This window comes from Anser cygnoides, chromosome 1, assembly GCF_040182565.1.
Source record: "Anser cygnoides isolate HZ-2024a breed goose chromosome 1, Taihu_goose_T2T_genome, whole genome shotgun sequence".
Taxonomy (NCBI): domain Eukaryota; kingdom Metazoa; phylum Chordata; class Aves; order Anseriformes; family Anatidae; genus Anser; species Anser cygnoides.
The window spans coordinates 112,202,710-112,226,307 of NC_089873.1; the positions used below are offsets into that span (position 1 = coordinate 112,202,710).

General features: G+C 42.6%; 1 protein-coding gene across 4 annotated transcripts in view; it reads right to left on the reverse strand.

Annotated features, from left to right (window-relative positions):
- Nucleotides 1-23,598, reverse strand: part of GRIK1 (glutamate ionotropic receptor kainate type subunit 1) — a 165,312-nt gene that overhangs the window by 65,867 nt on the left and 75,847 nt on the right. For all 4 annotated transcript variants that reach the window (XM_048071468.2, XM_048071469.2, XM_048071470.2 and 1 more), the window contains exons 2-4: nucleotides 11,973-12,140; nucleotides 9,266-9,523; nucleotides 3,272-3,453 (exon numbers count right to left, since the gene is read on the reverse strand). In XM_048071468.2, the coding sequence (XP_047927425.1) occupies nucleotides 3,272-3,453; nucleotides 9,266-9,523; nucleotides 11,973-12,140 (608 nt within the window). The remainder of the gene's footprint in view (nucleotides 1-3,271; nucleotides 3,454-9,265; nucleotides 9,524-11,972; nucleotides 12,141-23,598) is intronic.

Below are 23,598 nucleotides of genomic sequence, written 5' to 3' on the forward strand. Positions count from 1 at the left end.
ATGTCAGAGAGAAGGGAAAATGTGTGAGATTAGGGAATAGGTTATTCAGCGGCTTGCGGGCTTTGTATTTTGTTTAAATTAGGTTATTGATTCTCCTGTTCTTGTGCACAAGGAAGAAGTGTGGTTCGGTGGCATTTTAGTTGAAGCTATAAATAAGGAAAAGATAGTCCCATTTAAGAGAAGAAGTCTGTCTTTTGTGCTGGTTTGTAAACAAAACTCAAAGGAGGCAAGTGAAGAGGTCACCTCCCCATGTCCCAAACCTGGTAATGCAACTGGTCCAGGCAGCTCCATGCTGCCAAACGCAGCTCCATAAGCTGACACTTTCAGGACATAAATTTCTGATATGCTAATCCTTTCACTCCCAGGAAGAGCTTTTGTGTATCCCTTGTCCCGCTGTCCCAGCAAACAAGCTGTGCCACAGCTGGTGCTCACACACACTGCTCCTTGGAGAGCACTTGGTGCTGAGCTGTAGCTTGGAGGCAGGGAAGAGGTGGCCTTTTGTCTCTTCCCCAGCCTAGGTGAGGCTTGGAGGAGGTGAGGGATGCTGCCTACCTGGGGTGGGGGGTGTCCAAAGGAGATGGAGCCAATGCTGGTAATGAGGCTTGGACCCTTGGGCTTGGAGGGGGGAGATGCAGACCTTTGTGCAAAGCTCTGGGGTGAAGCTGGGCAGACTTGGAGGGTGAGCAGGATGCAGGATCCTTGCGTTTCACAAATGATGGGGGGTCACGTGCCAGTGTGACCCTGGTGCAGTTTTAATCTGTGAAATATTCCCACCCCAACCGGCTACACATTTCCATCACCCTAATTTATCTTCTGTATGGGCTACCAAGCATTTACTACATTACTGTAAATACAGTTCTCAGACAAGAAGTTGTTGCTTTGGGGACTGCTTTAGGTGACTGTTGGCTCTGATTTCTACTCCTATCAGAAATCTTACAGAATTTAATGATGGTATGTGTTTTTTGCTGCTAACATTAAAGAGTTTTCTTAAAACATTTTCTGTAGTATTCTCTTTAATATATTATTCTCATTCAGTGTAAAATTATATAGAGGTTTCTGTGTGCAGTGATGAGAATATGAACCATGGTACTTCAGGTGGCTGACCTAAAAACAGATGATCCACACATGAATTCAGAGCCCTCCACACCTTTGCATTTCACAGCTGCCTTTGGCAGTGAGGAACATCAACACCTGAGTTACTGCTGCCATCAACTAGATACAGCCACTGAAGTATCTCATATGAAAGACATTTTCCCTTTCTTTCTCGCCTATATTTATGATGCTTCCTTTCCTGCAGCTTTGACCTACAGGTGTACCTCCCTTAATTTTCCTGTTTTCTTCCACACTGCCATTCACCATCCTTCTCTGGGCTCTTAAGGCACTGGAGAGCATTATCTGTATTTGCAGCCTGTCAGTTGTCTCCCCTGATCCATTTCCCACACAAACTGTTCTGCCACTTTGCCCTGTCTTAGTGCATCTTTTAGCACTTCCTCTTCTTCTTTTGACACTAAGGTTATTTTAATATTTTTTTTTCTTTTCTTTTTTTTTTTTTTTACACTCAGTCTGGTACATTTGAAGCTCTGTGCCTCCCGCAGTGTGCCAGACATCTGCACTTTCTTCTTGCAGATCCCTGAAAATCCATGCTGTCAGTTTAACCCTTCCCCCACAAATCACATTTGGGAGCAGCTTGTTCCTGCTGTCATGTTGTAATGCTTTTGGATGTCCCTCCAGCGAGCAGAGCGAGGGGACAGCAGCTCTCCTGCCCACCCCTCTTCTCACATAGTGCTGCATGTTGCAGTGTGCTCCCCGTCAGGTGAGAGAGCAGCTATGTGATTGCACACCCTGCCCTTGCTCTTTCCTCAGGTTTCCAACATCATGCCTACATCTGGCCCTGTTGTAAATATATAACTTGCATGAAGAAAACCCTAAAACATAGTACGGATCAACTTTCCTGACTGCAATAAATTCAGCCCTACTGGCTCACAGGAACTTGTGTGCCTGCTCTCAGCTGTGTTGCTCAACTGACTTAGGACACCACCCTGCAAGTCTGTATTGACAGCACCAAGAGTCTCCAGCATGGAGACGATGGTTTCAGGCTCTGCAGACAAACACATCCAGTAAGTTGGCTTACCCACTTTGACACATAATGCTACTCTACATAACATAAATATTTCAGCAATGGGATGGAAGCATTAGGTCCCAACTTTTATGGGACAGTGCATCCTTGAGCATTTAGATCAGTGGAACTTCTCCTGATGGTCTCCTGTGATTAGTGTTTCCCATTAGACCAACTGACAATAACAACCAAAAAATAAATTAAAAAAAGTCCAAATCTACAACTGCAGCAAAAAAGGTAAACACAGTTCCCAATACATTACTTGCTTGGTATTATTGTCTATAGGTCAATGAATTGCAGAAGCTGGTGCTTTAGACTTTGATTGTCTGGAAAAATATAGTAAGTGACAACAGCAAATACTAATTTGCACCACTCTTTGTGTGCCCCTGGTAATGTCCCAACCCATTAACATCAGGCTTTGTGGTGCTTGTCCTTGCCTTGTGTGACTATCCAGCTCTAGCATTTAGGTCAGGGCTATGGAAACTTTGAACAATAGCCTCCTTCCTGTTTTAAAGTACACATTTTTCCTCCGTTAATGTCTCCACTCCATCTTCTTGCTGTACCAGAGTTTGAAATGTAATGAGGTGGTGCCAGTAGACCACATATTGCTTTGTTACGGGCATGTGAATTCAGAGCTGTGCTATTCTCTGCAGTGGATTAATGCCCTGTTGTTACAGTAGTCAGCACTGAACTTGATGTGCAGCCTCTGAAGAGGCAATAGCTCGATGTGAGCCACTCTCTAAGCACTCCAAATAGGTCTCTTTCTTTTTCTTTTTTTTTTTTGTGGGGGAAGGCATATAAACTGTATCGATTAAACTAAGACAACCTAAAATAAATGCAACAATCTTCCTAGTCAAGCAGAACCTGACGTATGAAACAGAAATGCATATTTCCTTCTGCTGGATATTTACGGGTTTCTCTTCAGACATCAATACTGCTCCTGGTTCTTGTGGTTCTGTGAAGCCCTGAAATCTTGTTGAGTGCTCAGAAATTGCTGCACATTTTCTAGCAGCTTCTGTCCCTGATATTAACTAGTCTATGGCTGAACTGAAAACTGATTCAATTTTAGTGTTTCCCACAAAATAAAAACCAGATAGGCTGATGACTTTCAGGATACAAAATGAATGTTGTGTGTTTTCACTCCCTTCCCCTTACCTGCTTAAGGATTTCTGCTGCTGTTTCATGTGAGCAATCAAATATCACGTAGAACTCCTTGCCCTTCTTCATCTCCTTGAGTAAAGGCCTGGCATCTTTATTCCCAGAGGGCAGTTGACGGATTTTGATTTTAATGTTGTATCTAGAAGGGGCTTTGATGAGCTCTTGCAGTCGAATTAGACCTGAAAAATGATATGCAATTATACAACTAACCATTATGTGCAGTGAGTATTTATTGTCACTTAAAAAGGGTCTCTTATCAGTCCTAACATGTTTCACATATCTAAAGGATAAGTTGTTAACCTCATATTTTCCACAGATTCACAGATTCACAGATTTTTCTAGGTTGGAAGAGACCTCAAGATCATCGAGTCCAACCTCCGACCTAACACTAAGTACTCCACTAAACCATGTCCCTAAGCTCTACATCTAAACGTCTTTTAAAGACCTCCAGGGATGGTGACTCCACCACCTCCCTGGGCAGCCCGTTCCAATGCTTAATAACCCTTTCGGTAAAGAAGTACTTCCTAACATCCAACCTAAAACTCCCCTGTCGCAACTTTAGCCCATTCCCCCTCGTCCTGTCACCAGGCACGTGGGAGAATAGACCAACCCCCACCTCTCTACAGCCTCCTTTCAGGTAACTGTAGAGAGCGATGAGGTCGCCCCTGAGCCTCCTCTTCTCCAGGCTGAACAAGCCCAGCTCCCTCAGCCGCTCCTCGTAAGACTTGTTCTCCAGACCCCTCACAAGCTTGGTCGCCCTTCTCTGGACTCGCTCGAGCACGTCCATGTCCTTCCTGTAGCGAGGGGCCCAAAACTGAACACAGTACTCGAGGTGCGGCCTCACCAGAGCCGAGTACAGGGGCACAATCACTTCCCTCGACCTGCTGGCCACACTGCTTCTTATACAGGCCAGGATGCCGTTGGCCTTCTTGGCCACCTGGGCACACTGCTGGCTCATATTCAGCCGACTATCCACCAATACTCCCAGGTCCTTCTCGGCCAGGCAGCTTTCCAGCCACTCATCTCCCAGCCTGTAGCTCTGCTTGGGGTTGTTGCAGCCCAGGTGCAGGACCCGGCACTTGGCCTTGTTGAACTTCATGCAGTTGACCTCAGCCCATCGCTCCAGCCTATGCAGATCCTCCTGCAGAGCCTTCCTGCCCTCGAGCAGATCGACACACGCACTTAGCTTGGTGTCATCTGCAAACTTACTGAGGGTGCACTGGACGCCCTCATCCAGATCATCAATAAAGATATTAAAGAGGACCGGCCCCAGTACCGAGCCCTGGGGGACTCCACTAGTGACCGGCCTCCAACCAGATTTGACTCCATTCACCACAACTCTCTGGGCCCGGCCATCCAGCCAGTTTCTAACCCAGCGAAGCGTACGCCAGTCCAAGCCCCGAGCAGCCAGTTTCTTGAGGAGAATGTTGTGGGGAACGGTGTCAAAAGCCTTACTGAGGTCAAGGTAGACCATGTCCACAGCCTTTCCCTCATCCACCAAGCGCGTCACTTGGTCATAGAAGGAGATCAGGTTCGTCAAGCAGGACCTGCCTTTCATAAACCCATGCTGACTGGGCCTGATCGCCTGCTTGCCCTGCAAGTGCCGCGTGATGACCCTCAAGATAATCTGCTCCATGAGCTTCCCCGGCACTGAGGTCAAACTGACAGGCCTATAGTTCCCCGGGTCTGCCCTGCGGCCCTTCTTATAGATAGGCGTCACATTGGCTAGCCGCCAGTCAACCGGGACCTCCCCCGATAGCCAGGACTGCCGATAAATGATGGAAAGCGGCTCGGCCAGCTCCTCCGCCAGTTCTCTCAGTACCCTCGGGTGGATCCCATCCGGCCCCATCGACTTGCGCACATCCAAGCTCCGTAGCAGGTCGCCAACCATTTCCTCATGGATAGCGAAGGCCACATCCAGCTCCCCATCCCCTTCCACCAGCTCAGGGCACTGGGTGTCCGGAGAACAACCGGTATTGCCGCTAAAGACTGAGGCAAAGGCGGCATTAAGCACCTCAGCCTTTTCCTCATCCTTAGTAACTAGGTTTCCCCTCGCATCCAGTAAAGGATGGAGATTCTCCCTAGTCCTCCGTTTCGCGTTGATGTATTTGTAAAAGGATTTTTTGTTGTCTTTAACGGCAGTAGCCAGGTTGAGCTCCAGATGAGCTTTGGCCTTTCTAATTTTCTCCCTGCACAGCCTCGCTACATCCTTGTAGTCCTCCTCAGTGGCCCGCCCTTTTTTCCAAAGATTATAAACCCTCTTTTTTCTGCTAAGCTCCAGCCGCAACTCTCTGTTGAGCCAGGCCGGTCTTCTTCCACGCCGGCTCATCTTTGGGCACGTGGGGACGGACCGCTCCTGTGCCATCACGATTTCCTTCTTGAGGAGCGCCCAGCCTTCCTGGACTCCTCTGCCCTTCAGAACCGCCTCCCAAGGGACTCGGCCAACCAGCGTCCTGAGCAGCTCAAAGTCAGCCCTCTGGAAGTCCAAGACAGCAGTTTTACTGGTCCCCTTCCTGGCTTCGCCAAGAATAGAGAACTCTACCATTTCGTGGTCACTCTGCCCCAGACAGCTTCCGACCACCACATCTCCCACCAGTCCTTCTCTGTTTGTGAAGAGAAGGTCTAGCGGGGCACCACCCCTGGTAGGTTCACTGACCAGCTGCGTCAGGAAGCTATCTCCCACGCTCTCCAGAAACCTCCTAGACTGCTTTCTCTGTGCCGTGTTGTGTTTCCAGGATATGTCCGGGAAGTTGAAGTCCCCCACGAGGACAAGCGCCGACGATTTTGCAACTTCTGTCAGTTGCCTATAAAACTCCTCATCCGTCTCCTCATCCTGGTTCGGCGGTCTATAACAGACCCCCACCAGGATGCTAGCCTTGCCGGCCTTCCCGCGGATCCTAACCCACAGGGATTCAACCTTATCATTCCCAGCCTGGAGTTCCACAACATCAAAAGATTCTCTAATGTAGAGAGCCACGCCACCACCCCTTCTGTGCTGCCTGTCCCTCCTGAAGAGCCGATAGCCAGGCATTGCAGCACTCCAGTCGTGGGAGCGGTCCCACCACGTCTCCGTGATGGCAACCAAGTCGTAGCCTGCCTGCTGCACAATGGCTTCCAGCTCCTCCTGTTTGTTACCCATGCTGCGTGCATTAGTGTAGATGCACTTCAGCTGGGCCATCGCCTTCTTCCCCGGCCTAGCCATTGTTTCCCCCGGCACAGCTCCGACAAGCCTTGTTTGAGCCCCGTCCCCCTTCTTACCTAGTTTAAAGCTCTCTCTATGAGCCCCGCCAGCTCCTGGCCTAGGATCCGTTTTCCCCTTGGAGATAGAGACCCATCTGGGGCCATCAGGCCGGGTGCCGAGTAAAGCTCCCCATGGTGAAAAAACCCAAAATTTCTATGCTGGCACCAGCCTCTGAGCCACCTATTAACCACATGAGCTTTCCATGTCCTCTCCGTGCCTCTCCCTTCCCCCGTAGGGATGGACGAAAACACCACCTGCACTCCCGCTCCCTCCACCAATCGTCCCAGCCCCCTATAGTCCTGTTTGATGGCCCTGAGGCTTCTCTTTTCGACATCATCGCTGCCAGCCTGGACTATCAAAAGCGGGTAATAGTCAGAGGGGCGAACCAGGTTTGGAAGCTTCCTGGTAACATCTCTGACCCTGGCCCCAGGGAGGCAGCAGACTTCCCTATGTGTGGGGTCAGGCCGACAAATAGGGCCCTCCGTTCCCCTGAGGAGGGAGTCGCCCACAACAATCACCCTTCTTTCTTTCTTGGTGGAGGCAGTCCTGAGGCGTGGAGTCAACTTCCTCACCTCAGGCATCCTCCCGGGTAGGCTTCCTACCTCATCCTCACCCACCGGTCTCTCCAGCTCCAGGGCCTCAAACCTATTGTTCAAGGGCACCTGGGAAGGCGGCGCCGGAAGGGGAGGGCATCTCCTGCGAGGTCGAGCAGGGACCTGCCTCCATTCCTCCTCAACTCGCAGGTCCCCTCCCTCTGCCCGATGGCAACAGGGCAGGGGGTCCACCCCCCTTTGGGGCGTCTCACCCTGGTCCCTCTCCCTCCGGTCCTGCAGGGAGTCGCTCCACCAGTCTATCTCCCGCTCGCACTCCCTGATATCCCTCAGCCTCTGCACCTCCTCCTTGAGCTCTGCCACCATGCGGATCAGGTCGTCCACCTGCTCGCACCTCACGCAAGCAGTCTCTCTGCTTTCCAGCTTCTGACTGATATAGTTATAGATTTTCCTTTTCATGACTACACTTCGCCTCAGCATCTAAATACTCTGAAATGTGTTTGGAATTTGTTGACTCTAGGATATGTTTGTATTGATGCAATATTGATACTGTACATTGCAAAAAATGATAAATTCTTCTTTGCTGGCATCTAATTATTATTTCAATATTAAACAAGAACATAGAATTGAGAAAACCTCCTTACTATCTTTCCTGGCTAATATAAGGCATGAGCAAATGAGGAGAGACTGAGGGAGAAAAAGGCAATGTTGCTCTAAGTGAGCAACAAGTTGTTAACCTGAGCTAGTGATTAACCTGAGTGCCACTTAACAATAATTATTCTTAATAGGCATCCATATGGCTTTCATTGTCCTCATTTCAGCATACGTTGCAATACCCTAGAGAGGGGAACTTTATTTTTTCCTTATCATCACTTTAGAGACAAAAAGCTCGAGGACATAGTGAAATTAAATGACTTGCTTAAGGTCACTCAGCAAGTCTGAGATCTTCTAAATAATTGAAATACTTTGAGATCTAACTCTATATCTGTAAACACAAGAACATGATTTCTAAGACTACGTCTTCAGCTGGTAGAAATCTACAGGGCTTATCTGAAGTCAGTGGAGCTCAACCAGCTGAAGATTTGTCCAAGTATTTAAACACAGTGCAATTCTACTAGCTAATTTAGCACTCCTATGTAATTTGTACTGCCTCCAAAAACAAAGTAAGATAGTTAAGAGTTCTTTGAGGTGTGTGATTACGATTTCTTTCTCATTACCCATGAACTTAATTTTCCCACAAAAAAAAAAAAAAAAGCCCATGATCTCCTGCTGAGTGAAAGTAAAAGGCTGCCTTAAAAATCTGTATAGGGAGAGAGAATATGAGCAAGAAGCACTTCTTAAACAAAAATCAAATGATTAATATGAAAAAAGTCATTGCTCTCTTGCTGGGTGTGGGTATATATTTGTCTTGTGCATGAATGTCCTTGCCGGAATGACCCAATGGTACATATAAGGCAAGGTGAAGGATCACTATTTTTTCTGAGGTTATCGAGTTATTGCTATGTTGGCTATTGGCCGTTGGCTTTCACTGTTGATTTTCACTCAATTTATTGGCAATGGTTTTAGAAAAAAACAGTCTTTTTCTCTTCCTGCAATACTGGATCTGTTCTTTGGATGTCTTCAAGTATCAACAATCAATACAGAATATTAAGCATTATGACTTCTTAGTTAAGAGTCCCAGGATGGAAACATTTACACGAATTGCACCTTTTAGATTCAGCATTCAGTATCCAGCTGACAACTGGGTTTGTTTTTTTCTGAGAGAGTTCCAAGGAAGAAGAGAGTCTCTGCATTAAAAATGCTACAGTTTGAACTCTTAGTTTGTAAATGCATTCTTTTAAAGATCAACCCCTCACTGAGACAGGGAATCCCTAATCAGCCCCACACTAGAATACTTACCAGTTTCAAGCTGTGATACTGGTTCCACAAACAGGAAGCGAAATGTGACTCAGTACCAAGAACTGAGAAACTACCTCCTGGTGACTTCTTAACTTCTGATGAAGTGAACAGCTTTCCAAAAGCCATAGGAGTGGAAGCACAACTGCGCCTTAAGAGATCTTTCTCTTCTATATTCTGGGGAAAGCTGCTGTAAGAATGCCAAACTGAACTATCACAGGCACTCTCTCACAGAATTTATCCATGTACTTACATTAGCAGAAGCACATAGCACATGACTTGCAGCACACCTGTACTACTTACCTGTGCTGTCTTCATATACTACTGTTACTATTCTCCAGTTGTAGTATAGTACAAGATCCAAAACTGCTCTGCTGATGGCTGCATAGTCTGGGTAGAGGTTGATATAAAAGGCGTCCTTGTGATCCACTGTAGGGTGTTTCCATCGGGTCTGAATATGTGGGACTTCGAGTGCGTTACAAATGGACTGCACAGCGCTGACGGAGGAGCTATGGGAAGGTCCAAAGAGGGCAGCTACACCAAGAGCGAGCTGATCACATGCTGTGGGGAGAAGAGGGAGGGGAGGAAGAAGCTGCTGGTCAGCAAAAGCAGGAAACTCGCAAGGCATTTGCCAAGATAATTTATTCTCCATCCATTCTTATGATTTGAAAGTGGCAACGGGTAACCATGTTGCTCCAAGACCCACTTGGAAATGGTCCCTGAAAATGGTGTTACTGATTAGCAATATATCCTAGAACCAGTTTCCTGCTTATAAAAAAACAAACAAACAAAAACCTTCTCTGTCTATTGCCTTCAAACTGCATTGATTCCCAAATTGCCTTTCTCTGAATGGCATTATCCTGGAGAAACCAGGAGCTTTCTGACTATGGGCTTGCCAAAGGGATGTCACATGAATTAAGTTTCATGGCAGTGTGTCAGGGAATATGTTCATGGAATCACAACAGACACCATACAGATTCCCCCCATGACTGGCAAACTACTATCAATGTGAGTTGCTTTAATTTCAGGCTACTGAAGTAATATAAACAGTAAACGCCAATATGATTCATGGCGCTCCATAATCGGTGTTTACAGAAGAAGCGGTAAAGCCTAAAGGCCTCAGTAACAACACAGAAAAATAAAGATCCAACATCACTGATATTTTAATACCTTTCCAAATCAGTCAAATGCTAGTATCAACAAAGGCTTCTTTCCCATTGTGCCTGTATCTCATCCAATGTGGTTAGTATTTCCAGCAAAAGAATCCCTTCTGTAGGCATCTTTTTATTTTTCTTCCCCTGCCATGTCTTTTCAGGCTAACTGACATAAGATGAAGTAATTTTAACTACCTTTGTCCATTCGTAAAATGTACCGTAAATGTTTCTAATAAGGTATTTATGGACTGGGACAAACCTCTGCACAGAGTTGCAATGCTGTACTCTTTGTAAGGTAGTTCTTTGTGGAAAATCTAGAAATTACTGCTGTTGGATGAAATACTAAGTATCTGAACACCCACAATGAGCAGAGATATTTTAAATTAATATTTAGTCTCTGGTAGTAATAGAATGTGACAGAAAATCAATTATTTTCTGTTTTCAGTCTACAAATGGGTGTTTTACAGACAGCATAAAATGCACAGGCTTTCAAGGTTTAATTCAGAAGCTTTCTGAAAGGATAACAGGTTTTAATGTGAAATTGCATAAATAATATCAATAATTCATGCAGAGAAGAAATTACTATTGTCTGCATGGATCCCTTGTGCTTTAGTGTGTAGAATTACAAAAATATTTGTAATGAACTCCTTCCTACAGATTAAATGGTGAAGACACTGAAGTATTTTCACAATAGTCACAGAAGAGATTCTCACTATAGAGGGAATCTAAAATCCTCTCTGGAGGTCTGGATTATATGGATTAAAAATGCAGAGTATTTGATTTTTGATAGCATACAATTCCAGCATATATTTGATATTTGAAAAAAAAAAAAGGCAAAAAAAGCAATAAACAGAAATTAAAGCTACCCTTGATGTTCTTTGAAATTTTTTTTTTTTCACAATCTTCAGTAAGAAACTAAAGTACTGTGAGGAGAATTTAGTAACTTAGACATTTAAAAAACAAAAGCTTAACAGTGTTCTAACATGATTCATGATGTGAAGCACATTAATTTTCAGCCTTCATTTGCCTTATAGCAAACATATCTTTTAACTTAGACCAAACATATCTTGTACTTTTTACAGAAAGAGATATTATAATGAACTGCAAAACACATCTGCAAAGTCTTGGTGATTTATGGGTCTTTTCCCAAACTTGTTTGCATAGATTGTGTGCACACCATATAATTCCAGGAACCAGACTGCTGAATATAAAATTTTAGCAAACTTCAATGTTGCCTCCTAGAGGTGAAGAAATACACTGTGCCTAAGAAAAGTTGTGTGTTTTTCCCCCTTTCTGTTTACATTTGCAAGTAAATTAGATGCAAATAATTGGACCATACTTTTTCCTCCAGGAAAAATAAATAATACGCAAAAAATTCCAAACTTGTCCACTCCATGTCTTACTTATAACAGAGAAATTGTACTTCTGTCTAACCCACTGAAGTGTTAATATTTCAGGACTGGGGCACTACTGACCTCTGCTCTTTAAGGTACAATAAAAATCATTTGTTATGAATAATGGATAACTGTGTGCATGTGCTAATTATGGGTTGTGACATCCCACTGTGCTCCCTGTTAGGCAGTGATCATTTTCTGCAGAATTCCAGGTGGCAAATCTATTTTTTGGAAAGAAAAACTGGTTGGACCTGCCTCCTTCCATCTGGGGCTCTTAGCATGCAGACAGGATGTAGGTGTTTTATCAGAACTAGATGACAAGACCAACTCCAGTTTGATTCTCTTTGAAACATAATTTTTATGTTACTGTTTGTATACACATATTACAATTGGAACAGAAGATCAGGCAGTGGCAAGGTAGTATAGAACATGTATGTTTGACACAGTAATTGAGATAATTACCTCTTCTCGAGGCTTCAAAGCTATCAAAAAGGTTAATTCTCTGAATGTCATAGGTTAATGTCGTATTAGGCATCAGAGTTCTGTTTCTATTAATGTTGGTGACTGCAAACTTGAAAGCCAATTCTTCAATATTAACAGGTTCATTTTCCACAGTTTCAAAGATCCCTCCTGTTGATACAGAGATAAATGAGAAGTATTATTCACCTCTTCATCACTGTACATAAAAAAGAGAAAAATAAATTATGAGCAACAATAAGCTGACTGTTCATAAAGGAAAACAGTTTAAATCGCTGTTAAAAGCAAAAGCACATTGGACCATTAGTTTTTATCTACAATGTCACTGTAGGTTAACTCAGTATTATGAATGCTGGTTAGACAAACATCTGTGAAAGACGATACATGTTTATCATTCAGGCTTTCTGTAGTAAAATGTTTAAATGCTTGCAAAAACTTCTGTCAAGTTCCCAACTAAAAGCAGTAGTCATATTCATTGGTCTTGTTCCCCCTGCTCAGTGTAATCTATGTTTAGAGATGAAACTTGGATGTGTTGGAGATATTTTCTGAAGTGTTTCTACAAATCTTGACAGTACAAGTTCCACATTCAAAAGTGATATGTAGTTTGAGTAGAAATGGACCGAAAATTTCCTCTCAAGGTCTTTGCCTTAAGAGGGCTTTTTTATTATTATTTACATGTTACCAACAAATGTTGGCCATTTCTCAGTTTTCTTGGAGACAGGTGAATATTTTTGCTTTATCAAAGTTCATTGCTGTACAAGTTGAACTTGTTGATATAAAACAGCTGAGCCACATGCTACTCCCAGAGAAGATTCTGCCTCTGTGCCAGTGATAAGTGATGTCTCCTGTGATGTAGTGCCTACCAGTACCATCATGACACTGCTTTAGAAATCCCCTTGCAAGGGCAGTGCTGCATTTAGCATAATTGCTCTCAACTTCCTATTGTTCCTCTAAACTCTTCCTTTAACATCTGTTCTGAACTATTTGAACAATGAGGTGTCCCAGCCCTTCTGTGCAGTTTCAGTTGGGTAACTGCTATTTGAGCTCTGCTCAATTTGTCAAAACTTATTTTCTACCTTTCAAACTGAGATTATATATATTTCTTGTTCCTTGTTAAAACAAGTGATATCAATAAGAACTTTAACATGAAAGTAAGTTTTCCAGAAGAGGACCTGTAAAGAATGAATTTTAGTTTTGGAGGCACTATGAATTACTTTGGCATGTATTCTGAGATGGGAAAGGTGCCTGCCTGTGTTTCAAGTCAACAGACCATCCCACTTATACTGGGATGTCTACTCCCTCTAGCCTCTAGAGACTATATTATGCCAACAACATATTCAGCCTATCTAGGAGCACTGGGATTTGATGAATGCATAACAAACACAGCTAATTTGAAAAAAAATAGCTCCTTTAAACAGCAATCTCCAGCTTCAGTACTTGATTTTGCAAGTATAATTTACTCATTTAGTGCAAGTCACTAGAGAATACTTTGGATTTCTCAGTTACATATTTTCACATTTCCCCATGTGAAATTTGAGCCCTAGATATCGCTTTATATTTTCCGAGCATCAGAATATATTCAGCTAATGTGCTGCAATCTCTTGCAATTTTGATGTCACCAGTGTAGGAATAGTGCAGTCATTAGCTGATAATCAGGAAATGGAAACACAGTGGAATTAAAACCTGTTTTGAATTTTAACTCGGCAATGAAAACACTGGAGACTATCAAACCCAAGCTGGCAATGTAATCTCTAGCTACTCTTGAATACGCAGCATTATTTCTCAAAACCATACGTAACAGCACCTTAACATGACTTAAGCAATTCTACCAACTTAACCAATTTCCTCATTTACTAAATGGATTTCAGACTTTCATTTTAGTTAGATAGAACTTTCAGAGCCTATAATTCCTCATGACAATGATGATCCCAACAAGCTTACTTCTTTTCTGATTCAATAAAATTTACTTTCCTTCCTTTCATCTATGGAAGACAAGTGTTTTCAGTTGGCAATAATGTCAGTTTGTTCTTAGGCCAGCAAGATACACCTGTTGTGTTTTGCTTGGACCCCTACTAGGATTAGCAGAACATTGTTTCATAAGGCAAGGTGGAATCCACCGAGTATAATCAATAGCCTGAGATAACTTTTTAATTAGACAGTTGATGTTAGCAAAAAATCTTTTCCATCATGGAAACTATTACTGTGCTGTGCTTTTTCGTTTTGTTTGCTTGCTTGCTTGTTTGCTTGTTTAGCTTAAAATATCTTTTTTCAAATACCATGAGATAGTCTTCATGTCCTATGCATACGCATAAATGCAAACATTTTCTCATTTTAGGACTAGGACTTTTTCCAGACCTCTAATCAGTTGTCTATTAAATTGAGATTAATTTTAATTGATGTATATGCAGGAGCTATTTATACTTCATTAGCAGAAATTTGCAGAATTTTTGCTTGGTCCCCTTAAAAAAAGAGTTGAAATTCACTGGGCAGAGGGAAGAAGTGGAAGGAAAGGAGAAGTGATGGACAGAGTGAAAGTTTTGCTAAGCAAACTAATCAAAACAGCATATGCACCATTGTGTATACTTCAAATGTATTCAGATATGTCTCTCTGACAGTCAGCTGTACAACCAATATGTTGGTACCCTTTCAACACATTTTCCAGGTTTCTTTTGTGCATGTTAACATATCAGTAACGCACTTGCAGAGAACTTTGGTTTCATGTTATACTGCAACCTGTGCCAGTGCCTCACTGCCCTCACAGTAACAGGTTTCTTCCTAGTATCTAATCTAAATACATGCTCTTTCAGTTTAAAGCCATTACTCCTTGTCTTCTCACTACACTCACTGACAAAGAGTCCTTCCCCGGCTTTCCTGTAGGCCCCCTTTAGGTACTGGCAGGCCGCTGTAAGGTCTCCCTGGAGCCTTCTCTTCTCCACACTGAACAACCTCAGCTCCCTCAGCCTGTCTTCACAGGAGAGGTGCTCCAGCCCCCTGATCATCTTCGTGGCCCCCTCTGGACTCATTCTAATACTTCCATGTCCTTCTTGTGCTGTGTGCCCCAGAGCTGTATACAGTACTCCCCTACTCCCTAAGACCAGAGGGAGAGAGCCACCTCCCTCGACCTACCAGCTCCAATTCTTTTGATGGAGCCCAGGATATAGTTGGTTTTCTGGGCTGAAAAATGCACATGGCTGGCTCATATTCAGTTTTTCATCCACTAATATGCCCAAATCCTTTCCCACAGGGCTCTCCTTCAGCCATTCTTTTAGCTGAACTAGAGATGTTAAACAAGGTGCCATTTAGAGTCTCTGAAGATAGTGCTCCCCTTCTCCACCCCTGTGATAGGGAAATTATGAGACCACTTGCATCATTCTCCAAGCCAATAGATGTTTATTTGACTATATGTTCTCTTGGTTAATCCTTGAATTAAGCACAAAGAGAGAGGCCCTGCTGCCCATGAACAAAGTCTGTGAGATAGTTTATGGAGGAAATCATTGTTTGTTGTGAGTGAAGTTTGGGAAAACCTTGAACTACTACTTATTTGAGCCTGATTTTTCTGTTGGGACCTATGGGTATAAAAAGAGCTGAATCAATCTAAAAATTTGCATCACAAACAAGGCAGCAAATACAATCTGGCTGTTTCATTCTGTTGTGTTTTCATCCATGTACTCTTAATGAAATCCAGCAATTTAGTAAATAGTTTCTTTTCTCTCATGTTCTGCTGATGACTTACAGTCAAGCTCAGAATATATTGTAAGGTCCAGGTTAAAAGAGAAATAGCAGAGTAAGTGACAAGTTTGACGAAGAATCCATTTGTCAGATGATTCATTTAAATCAAGTAATTACTGTACAACACTTTAAAAACAAATTAACCAAAGGTTCTACAAGGGAAGGGAAAAAAATCAATGTTAACTCAAGATATAAATGATGTTCCAGAAATGAGGCTATTACTGCTAAGCACAAAAACAAGCACTGGTTTTCAAGGTGGGCCACTGGTAGCACATACATTGGACAAAGCTTGGGTTTTGAGTTCTCCCTTTCACCTCCCTCCTCTCCTCCCCAGTAGCTCCCCAGGATATGCTCTGCTGCAGCTTTGGCCAGCCGAAGGCTGCTTAGCCCCGGGCAGTGGTGGGCCTGTCCTTTCTTCAAGGGTAGTTGGGCACTGGAACAGGCTCCCCAGGCTCCTCCCCAAGCCTGAAGGAGTTCAAGAAGTGTTTGGACGATGCTCTCAGACACATGGTCTCATTTTTGGGTGGTCCTGTGAGGAGCCAGGTGTTGGACTCAATGATCCTTGTGGGTCCCTTCCAACTTGGGTTATTCTATGATTTGACAGTTCTGCAGCAGTGCCATGTTTGCTGCCATGATGTGCAGTTTCAGACCATTGGATCAGCTGAAAGCTGAGTACCCCACATCAGGTGAGTGCAGGATCTATAGGGGCTGCTCTGGTTCTTATGTTAAAACCTCCCAGGTGCTGTGCCAGTAGATATGGCTGAGGAGTGTTCCTGTGCTCTGGTCCCCCATGCCCTGTTGCTTGCAGGCTGCAGAGTGGCAAAGCCAGATGTACATTACCCAACCCTACTGCATTCAGGGAGTAACTCGCCATCAGCCACACGTGAGCACATCAGTGGGAGAACCCAGCAGTCATGTTCATTTAACAGATAATCCTGCTTCAGTGCACAACATGTGTGAAAAAAAAACTTCTCCTTTCTGCATTTACTTTACGAAGTGACATCTCAGAAGCTGAAAAAAAAAGCTATTTTTTTCCCCTACTTTTAATTTAGCCGTGGAAAGTAAGAGAAAAATTACTACTTTGCTAATGTTTCTCTGACAGAAATGAGATCTGAGCCACATGAGTGACTCCTCTTCAGAAAACAGCAAGGGATGCAAGTCAAACTGACAAATATGACAAAGTATCAGCGCCATTCATCCTTTGAAACAAACAAACAAACAAACAAACAAAAAAAAACCTACAGCAAGTAAAATGTCAAAAATATAAAAGCACACCTCAGTAGGCACCTGAAAAAGCAGCTTCAGTCCTTCTGAGCAAGCAAATGTTTCATTTAACAGGGTCATCACGGACTGAAAGAGTTTTAGAAAAGGTCATGGCTGAATCAATTTCCATATCTCTGAATGGGTATCAACATTTTGCTTCAAGACAAGGCACAGCTCAAAAGATTGTTATTGGGAAAAAATCTCTATCCCCACTTTAAAACCAGTCATAAACAGCAACAGCTAAAAATTGTTGACCTTTCTGATGTCAGTTATCAACCTAGTCTTTTTTTAGCTGGGTTTCCTCAATGCAGAATATCTCACTAACAAATTTCAGTTCCAATACCAGGGATCTAGTATACTCTTTTAGCTGTATGAACACAGAATTGCCTGAGTAGACATAAAGGAAATTCTGTGATTTCAGTCAGTGGTATTATTTGATGCTTTCAAAGTTAAATGCTAACTTCTCAAAACATATATTTTTTATAGCTGTATCCTGCTTGTAGAGATTTTCCTTACCTATTCCATAGCTAACATAAGAACAATGCTTTTTTTTCCTTTTTTTTTTTTTTAATTTTGTACTCCCTATTAAATTACTGCAGAAAGCCACTTGGATTGGAGGTAGGCTTGCAGAGAAAAACAGTCCTAATAGCCTGCAAAACAGAGGTGTGAAAATACAACTGCTTTTTGAAGGTGGTCTGTATTACCCTCTGACACCTAAGGGAGAATAAAGAGGAAAAACATGTTCTGCCCTTAAACCAGCCTGAAACCCAGCGGTTGCCATGGACATGCCAAAAGAGCAGTTATTTTTCAAATTTAGATCTTTCTCTGGAACATTCTTATGTTCATTATCTTGTTACAAAAACTTCAGATTTCCCAATTAAACTTTCTGTGAGTCTCTCCAGCTCACTGGTGGCTGCATGAGGCAAGTTTATGGCAGGTCTCTGCCCATGCTTACACACTGTAGTGTAGTAACCTCCTTGCGTCCCTTACCCTCACCTCTGTGTTTATTTCCACACAGTAGTTAACCTCCTTTGCACAGCATGTATCAGCTATTGAACCACTCTCCAGATATTTTTTAATTCTTTATCACTAAAGTAATTCCTTCTGCTTTTTGACCAGTGAAAAATGATGGCATTGGACGTAAGTCGTGTTTGTATTGTTAAAACTGAGAAAAGAGAGAGCTGCTGAACACTAGATACAATATTCAAGGACCATAGGTAAAGCTACCAGACACAATGAGATTTAAAAAATATATCACTGAGATTTTTATTTGCTGACAGCCTTTCATCCCTTAGCATACCACTTCTGTCCTACATCCAGCAGTTCCAGCAACTTAAGGAGAGTAGCACAGCTACTCATACATACACGATTCCAGTAGTAAGCATATTAATACTAATTCAAAGTATCTGGATATTATGACAAATTAAAGTGAGAGACAGGAGTTTAAAAACCTCAGAAGCCATACATAGTTTATGTTCTTATTCAGGTTCTACATTCAAATGGCAAAAGAAGGCTATTTGAAAACAAACATGCTGACCATGTAGTGAAAACTGTTTGAAATATTAAAAGGTACAATCAAATAAGAAAGGAAAAATATAGTTAGCAACTAAGATTTTCTTTATAAAGACACAGGAATTTTTCTCTTGGGAAAAAAAAAAAAGTTTTTTATTTTTATAGTTCTCTCCAATTAAGTATAAAACTACATTTCTACATGGCTGATATCCAAGTGTCCTTTCCTTACTCAGAGAATATCCTAGTTTCATAGACTGAGCATGACGTGCACCTTCTCGTCTGCCTGGGGAGATGTTTGTTGCACAAGAGGACACACCGAATCAGCGATGTTGAGGCACATGGCCCACTGGAAGTCACTGCTCCATCCCTGAGGCTTTGAGACACTGACAGCTTTCAACGGCGTCCTAGTGCCACGAGGTGCAGGTGGTTTGGTAGCAGGATTTCCAGAAACATCTGAACACCTACCTCCCAGAGGGACTAATGCTTCGAGAAGCCTCCCCTCTTTTTCTCAGCACCGTCTGAACACCATGAGGTCCGTGAGACCTCATTAAAACCCACCTGTCTCCCACTGAAGAGAAATGAGAGTTAAAACCCTAATAACTGTGCAGCTACATGTCACTGGCTTCCTGAAAGAGAAGCTGTTGCTGATGCCAAGTTAACGTAGGAGATTCATAAAGCCAGATTAACATACAGTTTGCCCTTGCTCTCAGTCAATACGGACACGGACTCACACCACTCTGCTGTCTGAATGGCTATGGGCTAGCGCACACCTCTGACTCTCAGTGGGGCTGGTGGAGTGGTAGGGCTATAGATGCTATCCCGAAATGGAGCTAGGCGAAACAGTACTTATAAAGAATTTTCCTGCAAATAATGTCCACTTACACAGTTAAAGAGGGTGCTGCTGGGACTGAAAGCACTTGCTGCTAGAAAACACCCCAAGTGTTTTTCTCCATCCTTGCCGACTTCTCCTATGCCACAAGGAGCCTGACTGAGAGCCAGTGCAAGTGTGCTCATCACAGAGCTAAGTCTGGGCATTCATCTTACAGGGAAAGAATAACCAAATGGGTTATTACTTGCAGGTTTACCTTTAGCAGACAGTTTAACAGTATCTTTCTTTTTAAAGTTAGCTCACCAACTGCGTAAGATTAGGCCAGAAATTGGATATTACCTCCAATTTATACATGACCTAAAAACTGCTCTGTTATATGTGTGAATTAAAAACAGAAAAAAGTTTCTCAGGAAATAATCATCAACAATCACAATCCTATAACCAACAATAATTGCATTTTACGTTCACAAATCCAGGCTGAAATGGGCTTACTCCCCTAGGTTTTAATGGAATTAAATGCATGGGTTTTGCATTCAGCTCACAGAATATAAACTAAACACATTAGCATTCTTCGCACGGGTGAATTTAGCCTTGCAACAGGGACCTTTGAGTTAGGCAGCTATTATCATCCTCATTTTACAGACAATGAAGCTGAGAGCTTGAGTGACTTTTCTGCCATCACTCCCTCTTCAATCTGTTCAAACACTGCCTTGGAAGTCCTCCACACATTGCTCTTTCCTTCAGCCTCTTCCCTCCCTTTTGGAAGCCCCAGTCCTTACCTCAGCATTTGCCATCTTTGCATCCACCCAGCTTGTTTTTCTGCCCATCACGCCTTTGATTTCTTTCTATACCCTGCCAAATGTCACAGCCATCTCACTGACTGTGCCTGATCCTGGATTTGGAACATGATCTCTGAAACCTTTCATCCTTCCGTAGCCGCCTCCTTTTGGGATGCACTTCAAACAACACTTGAAGCCCATACCTTTTCCCCACTCCACCTTCATTGTTTCCAGCAATCCAAATCAAAAATAAAAGAAGAGACAGTGGGCACAAAAGGCAAATACCACGCTCTGGTCTTCACCAGGATTACTTGCGTCCCTTACCCTCACCTCTGTGTTTATTTTCTCTGCTATCTCTGTAGATAGCAAGCATCTCCAGACTACAAAAAATCTTCAACTCAGCAGAATAAATTGGAGCAGGGATGGTTTTTGGTGGTGGGGGTGAAGGTTATATTTTCCTTTCCAGGTCTGTGATGCAGGACTGAGAAACTGAAACTTGGGACAAGTTCATGACCTGCAGCCTTCTGAAGAAGGAAGGAAAAAGGAGCAACCAAAGTGTCAAAGTCAGCAAATGTGAGGATCAGACTTGTTTTTTGAGGTTAGATATTATTATTTTTTTAGAAAGGTCACTGAATATTTGACAAATTGATGGTCCTAGGTTCAAAACTGCACAACTGAAATCCACTTCTGGGCCCATGTTTAGGACCTGAGTGAATTCCTGCAGCTTCTGTGGAGACTTTGCTACCGGCTTTAACAAGAGGCGGGGTATGGTTTGTCAGGCTTTGAAGTCTGATTCAAAATTGGATTGATTTAGACTGAACCCTCACAGAGACTCAGCCTTTCTGTTATATTCATGCAACATGGTCAGTGCTTTAGTTGCACGGTGATTAAAGTGGTAGAAACCACATTTCAGTTTCAGCCCTTGCACAGACAGGTGCAAGTGCTCTGAGTGCAGCAGAGCCACCAACACTCATGTCAGGTTGAGATGCAGAACTCCCAGCAAACAAGACCTGATTAAAGACTGAGATGAAGGGTGCAAAGAAGGGAAAGGATCTTAAATAGATAATGCTAAAACATTCCTCTATCCAAGACATTCTCTACAAGAGATGGGGACAGGTTTTTATAATTGTCCTCACACTAGTGAGCTACTGCATTCACCTATGCTTTTATCCTTTGGAAAGCAAAGGGATAAATATATGTACGTGTGTGTGTACATATATAAAAAGTTGAGCTTATTAAGATACAAAGATCTGCCTTTTCCAATGGGATGTGTCTGAGTGCAACTTGTGAGTGTGGAGATATTTCCCAAAGGCTCAATTGACATGATTCATGTTAAAGAATTTCAAAGTAATGAACTTTTTCTATTTTTACAGGGAAAAAACTGGTTGACCTGATTTACGCATCTCTTGCAATACAGCAGCAGTACTAGCAAGAAACCAAAGGATCATTTCAGAAGTGCAAATTCTTTATTTGATGGTAGTTTAAAAATGATTGTCTTGCTGCCTGTATTTTATTGTTTTTACTTGATGCAGAGGCTAGTCAGCAGGCACTAAAAATGTAGGATAATACATATGTTATTCACATTGTTTGTTATTCTTCCTCCCACAGAACCATACCTGCATGGGTGAACCAGCTATCTGTGCATTGTAGCATTAATTTCGAATGAGAGAAAAACAGGAGAGGGAGAAAATTGGTTCTAATTACCCAGTTGCACACGCAACATTGGGTCCATCTGATGCTATTTTTGGTCTTGCAGCAAGGGGAAGAGAGTAAGAATTGTTTCCCTTCTCTTCTTGAAGCTAGAATTAGGCAGATGAGCCTCACAGAGAACGGGCTTTGATTTTGTGTGAGATGTTTTCCCCAGGAGCAGTGCACCTGGAAAGGGCACAGAAAGAAGTGCATGCAGGTTTATAGCACCCCACTTTCCCACTGCACATGTGCACCATCAAGTCTGCTGTGCTGAGCACAGGTGGTACGCTGCATGTTGTGAAAGTACACAGAAAATCAAGCCTCCACCTTCAACAGAGATGTATTTTAATCATGAAGTATGTTATGAGTTGAGCTGCTCTTTTCAGGACTCCCTAATATCTGCCAGACTCATGCTGCAAGGAGATGTGCTGACAGCAGGACAATGAAGAAGGCCTCACCCAGCGAGGTGGGTGCTTCAAGTGGATGTTTTAGCTCAGTGTGATCACTGCCAAAATGCTTGTAATGATGGTTCGGAATATAAAGTAATGAAGATTCCTGTAATTAATTCCTTTAATTAATGAGATGAGATGATGGGTTTGTTAACTATGCATTGACCATAGCTCTGTAGCTGGATCCATTCATAGTTTTTGCTGTCATCCTTCTGCTTCCTGATTTTTGTGGGGAAACAAAACAAAACAAAACAAAACAAACAAAAAAAAACACTCCAGGACTCTAGGACTCTACAGAAACTGTGATTTATTTTTTATTTTTTATTTTTTTAGGGCTCCCAGCAGCAAAGTAGCAAACTGTTAGTCTTTCCCTCTGTCATTTGTTCAGCAAAAATAAGACTTTGCTGAAGAAAGTAAACGTTTCTACCAATTTCAATAGGTTTTAATCAAATTCTCTCACGGCTGAGCATCTCTCCCACTAGGCTGTAACAATTTAAATACTCCCAATGGAAGAGAAACTTACTTTCTGGTGTCTTTTTAAATTTTTCAGAGCACTAGTTCACAGATATGGTTTTCCTACGTATTTGCCTGGGTCAGAGGATTTCCCTTTCAGATATCCTGTCACATTAATTGCTGATCATGTGCTGGACTACAAAATGCATCTGAAAATGAAAAGGGATGGAAAGACAACATGAAAGTAGAGAGGAGAGACCGAATTACAAAGAGGAAAAAAAAGTTTATATTAAAGAATAGAAGAAGAGGGAAATAATTTCACAGAAATATCAGTAGATGAGGATAATGGGAAGAAAGTTGACTGAAAGAAGGGCTAAAAGACTGATGGCCTTGAGCTGCAGAACTTGCTGGAAGTTTTTCCTTACTGATTTTAGTTGGAGCTACCTTAAAACTATTAGAAAGCTTAAAAAATATAGTCAGATTTGTTGCAAATACAAAGTAATTGTACTTTATGTTTGAGGAAAACCAGGAGTAACTGCTCCAAATAGAGCAACAGAGACCCTATCTAAAACAATGGCAAAGAAAATTGATTTCAGAGGGTTTTTGCCACATGCTTTCATGTAGGTACCTGCTTATAACAGGAAGCACATCTGTGTAAAAAGTGCTTCGCCACCTTCCTTTGCATTTGCTACAAGATCTTGCACTTCCCAGAAAGCAGCAATCAATACAGCATGTACTGCCACTTCACTTTATTTTTCTGCACTCTGACAGCAGCTGACCCATAGAAAGATGTATAGCTTCATTTGGCTGAATCCCTGAAGAGTTTAGTTACTGTAGCTGGAGAGCAGTCCTGAGCTGTGAGGATACAGTTTTGCCATGAAGAAATTGTGAGTTTGTATATGCAGTGA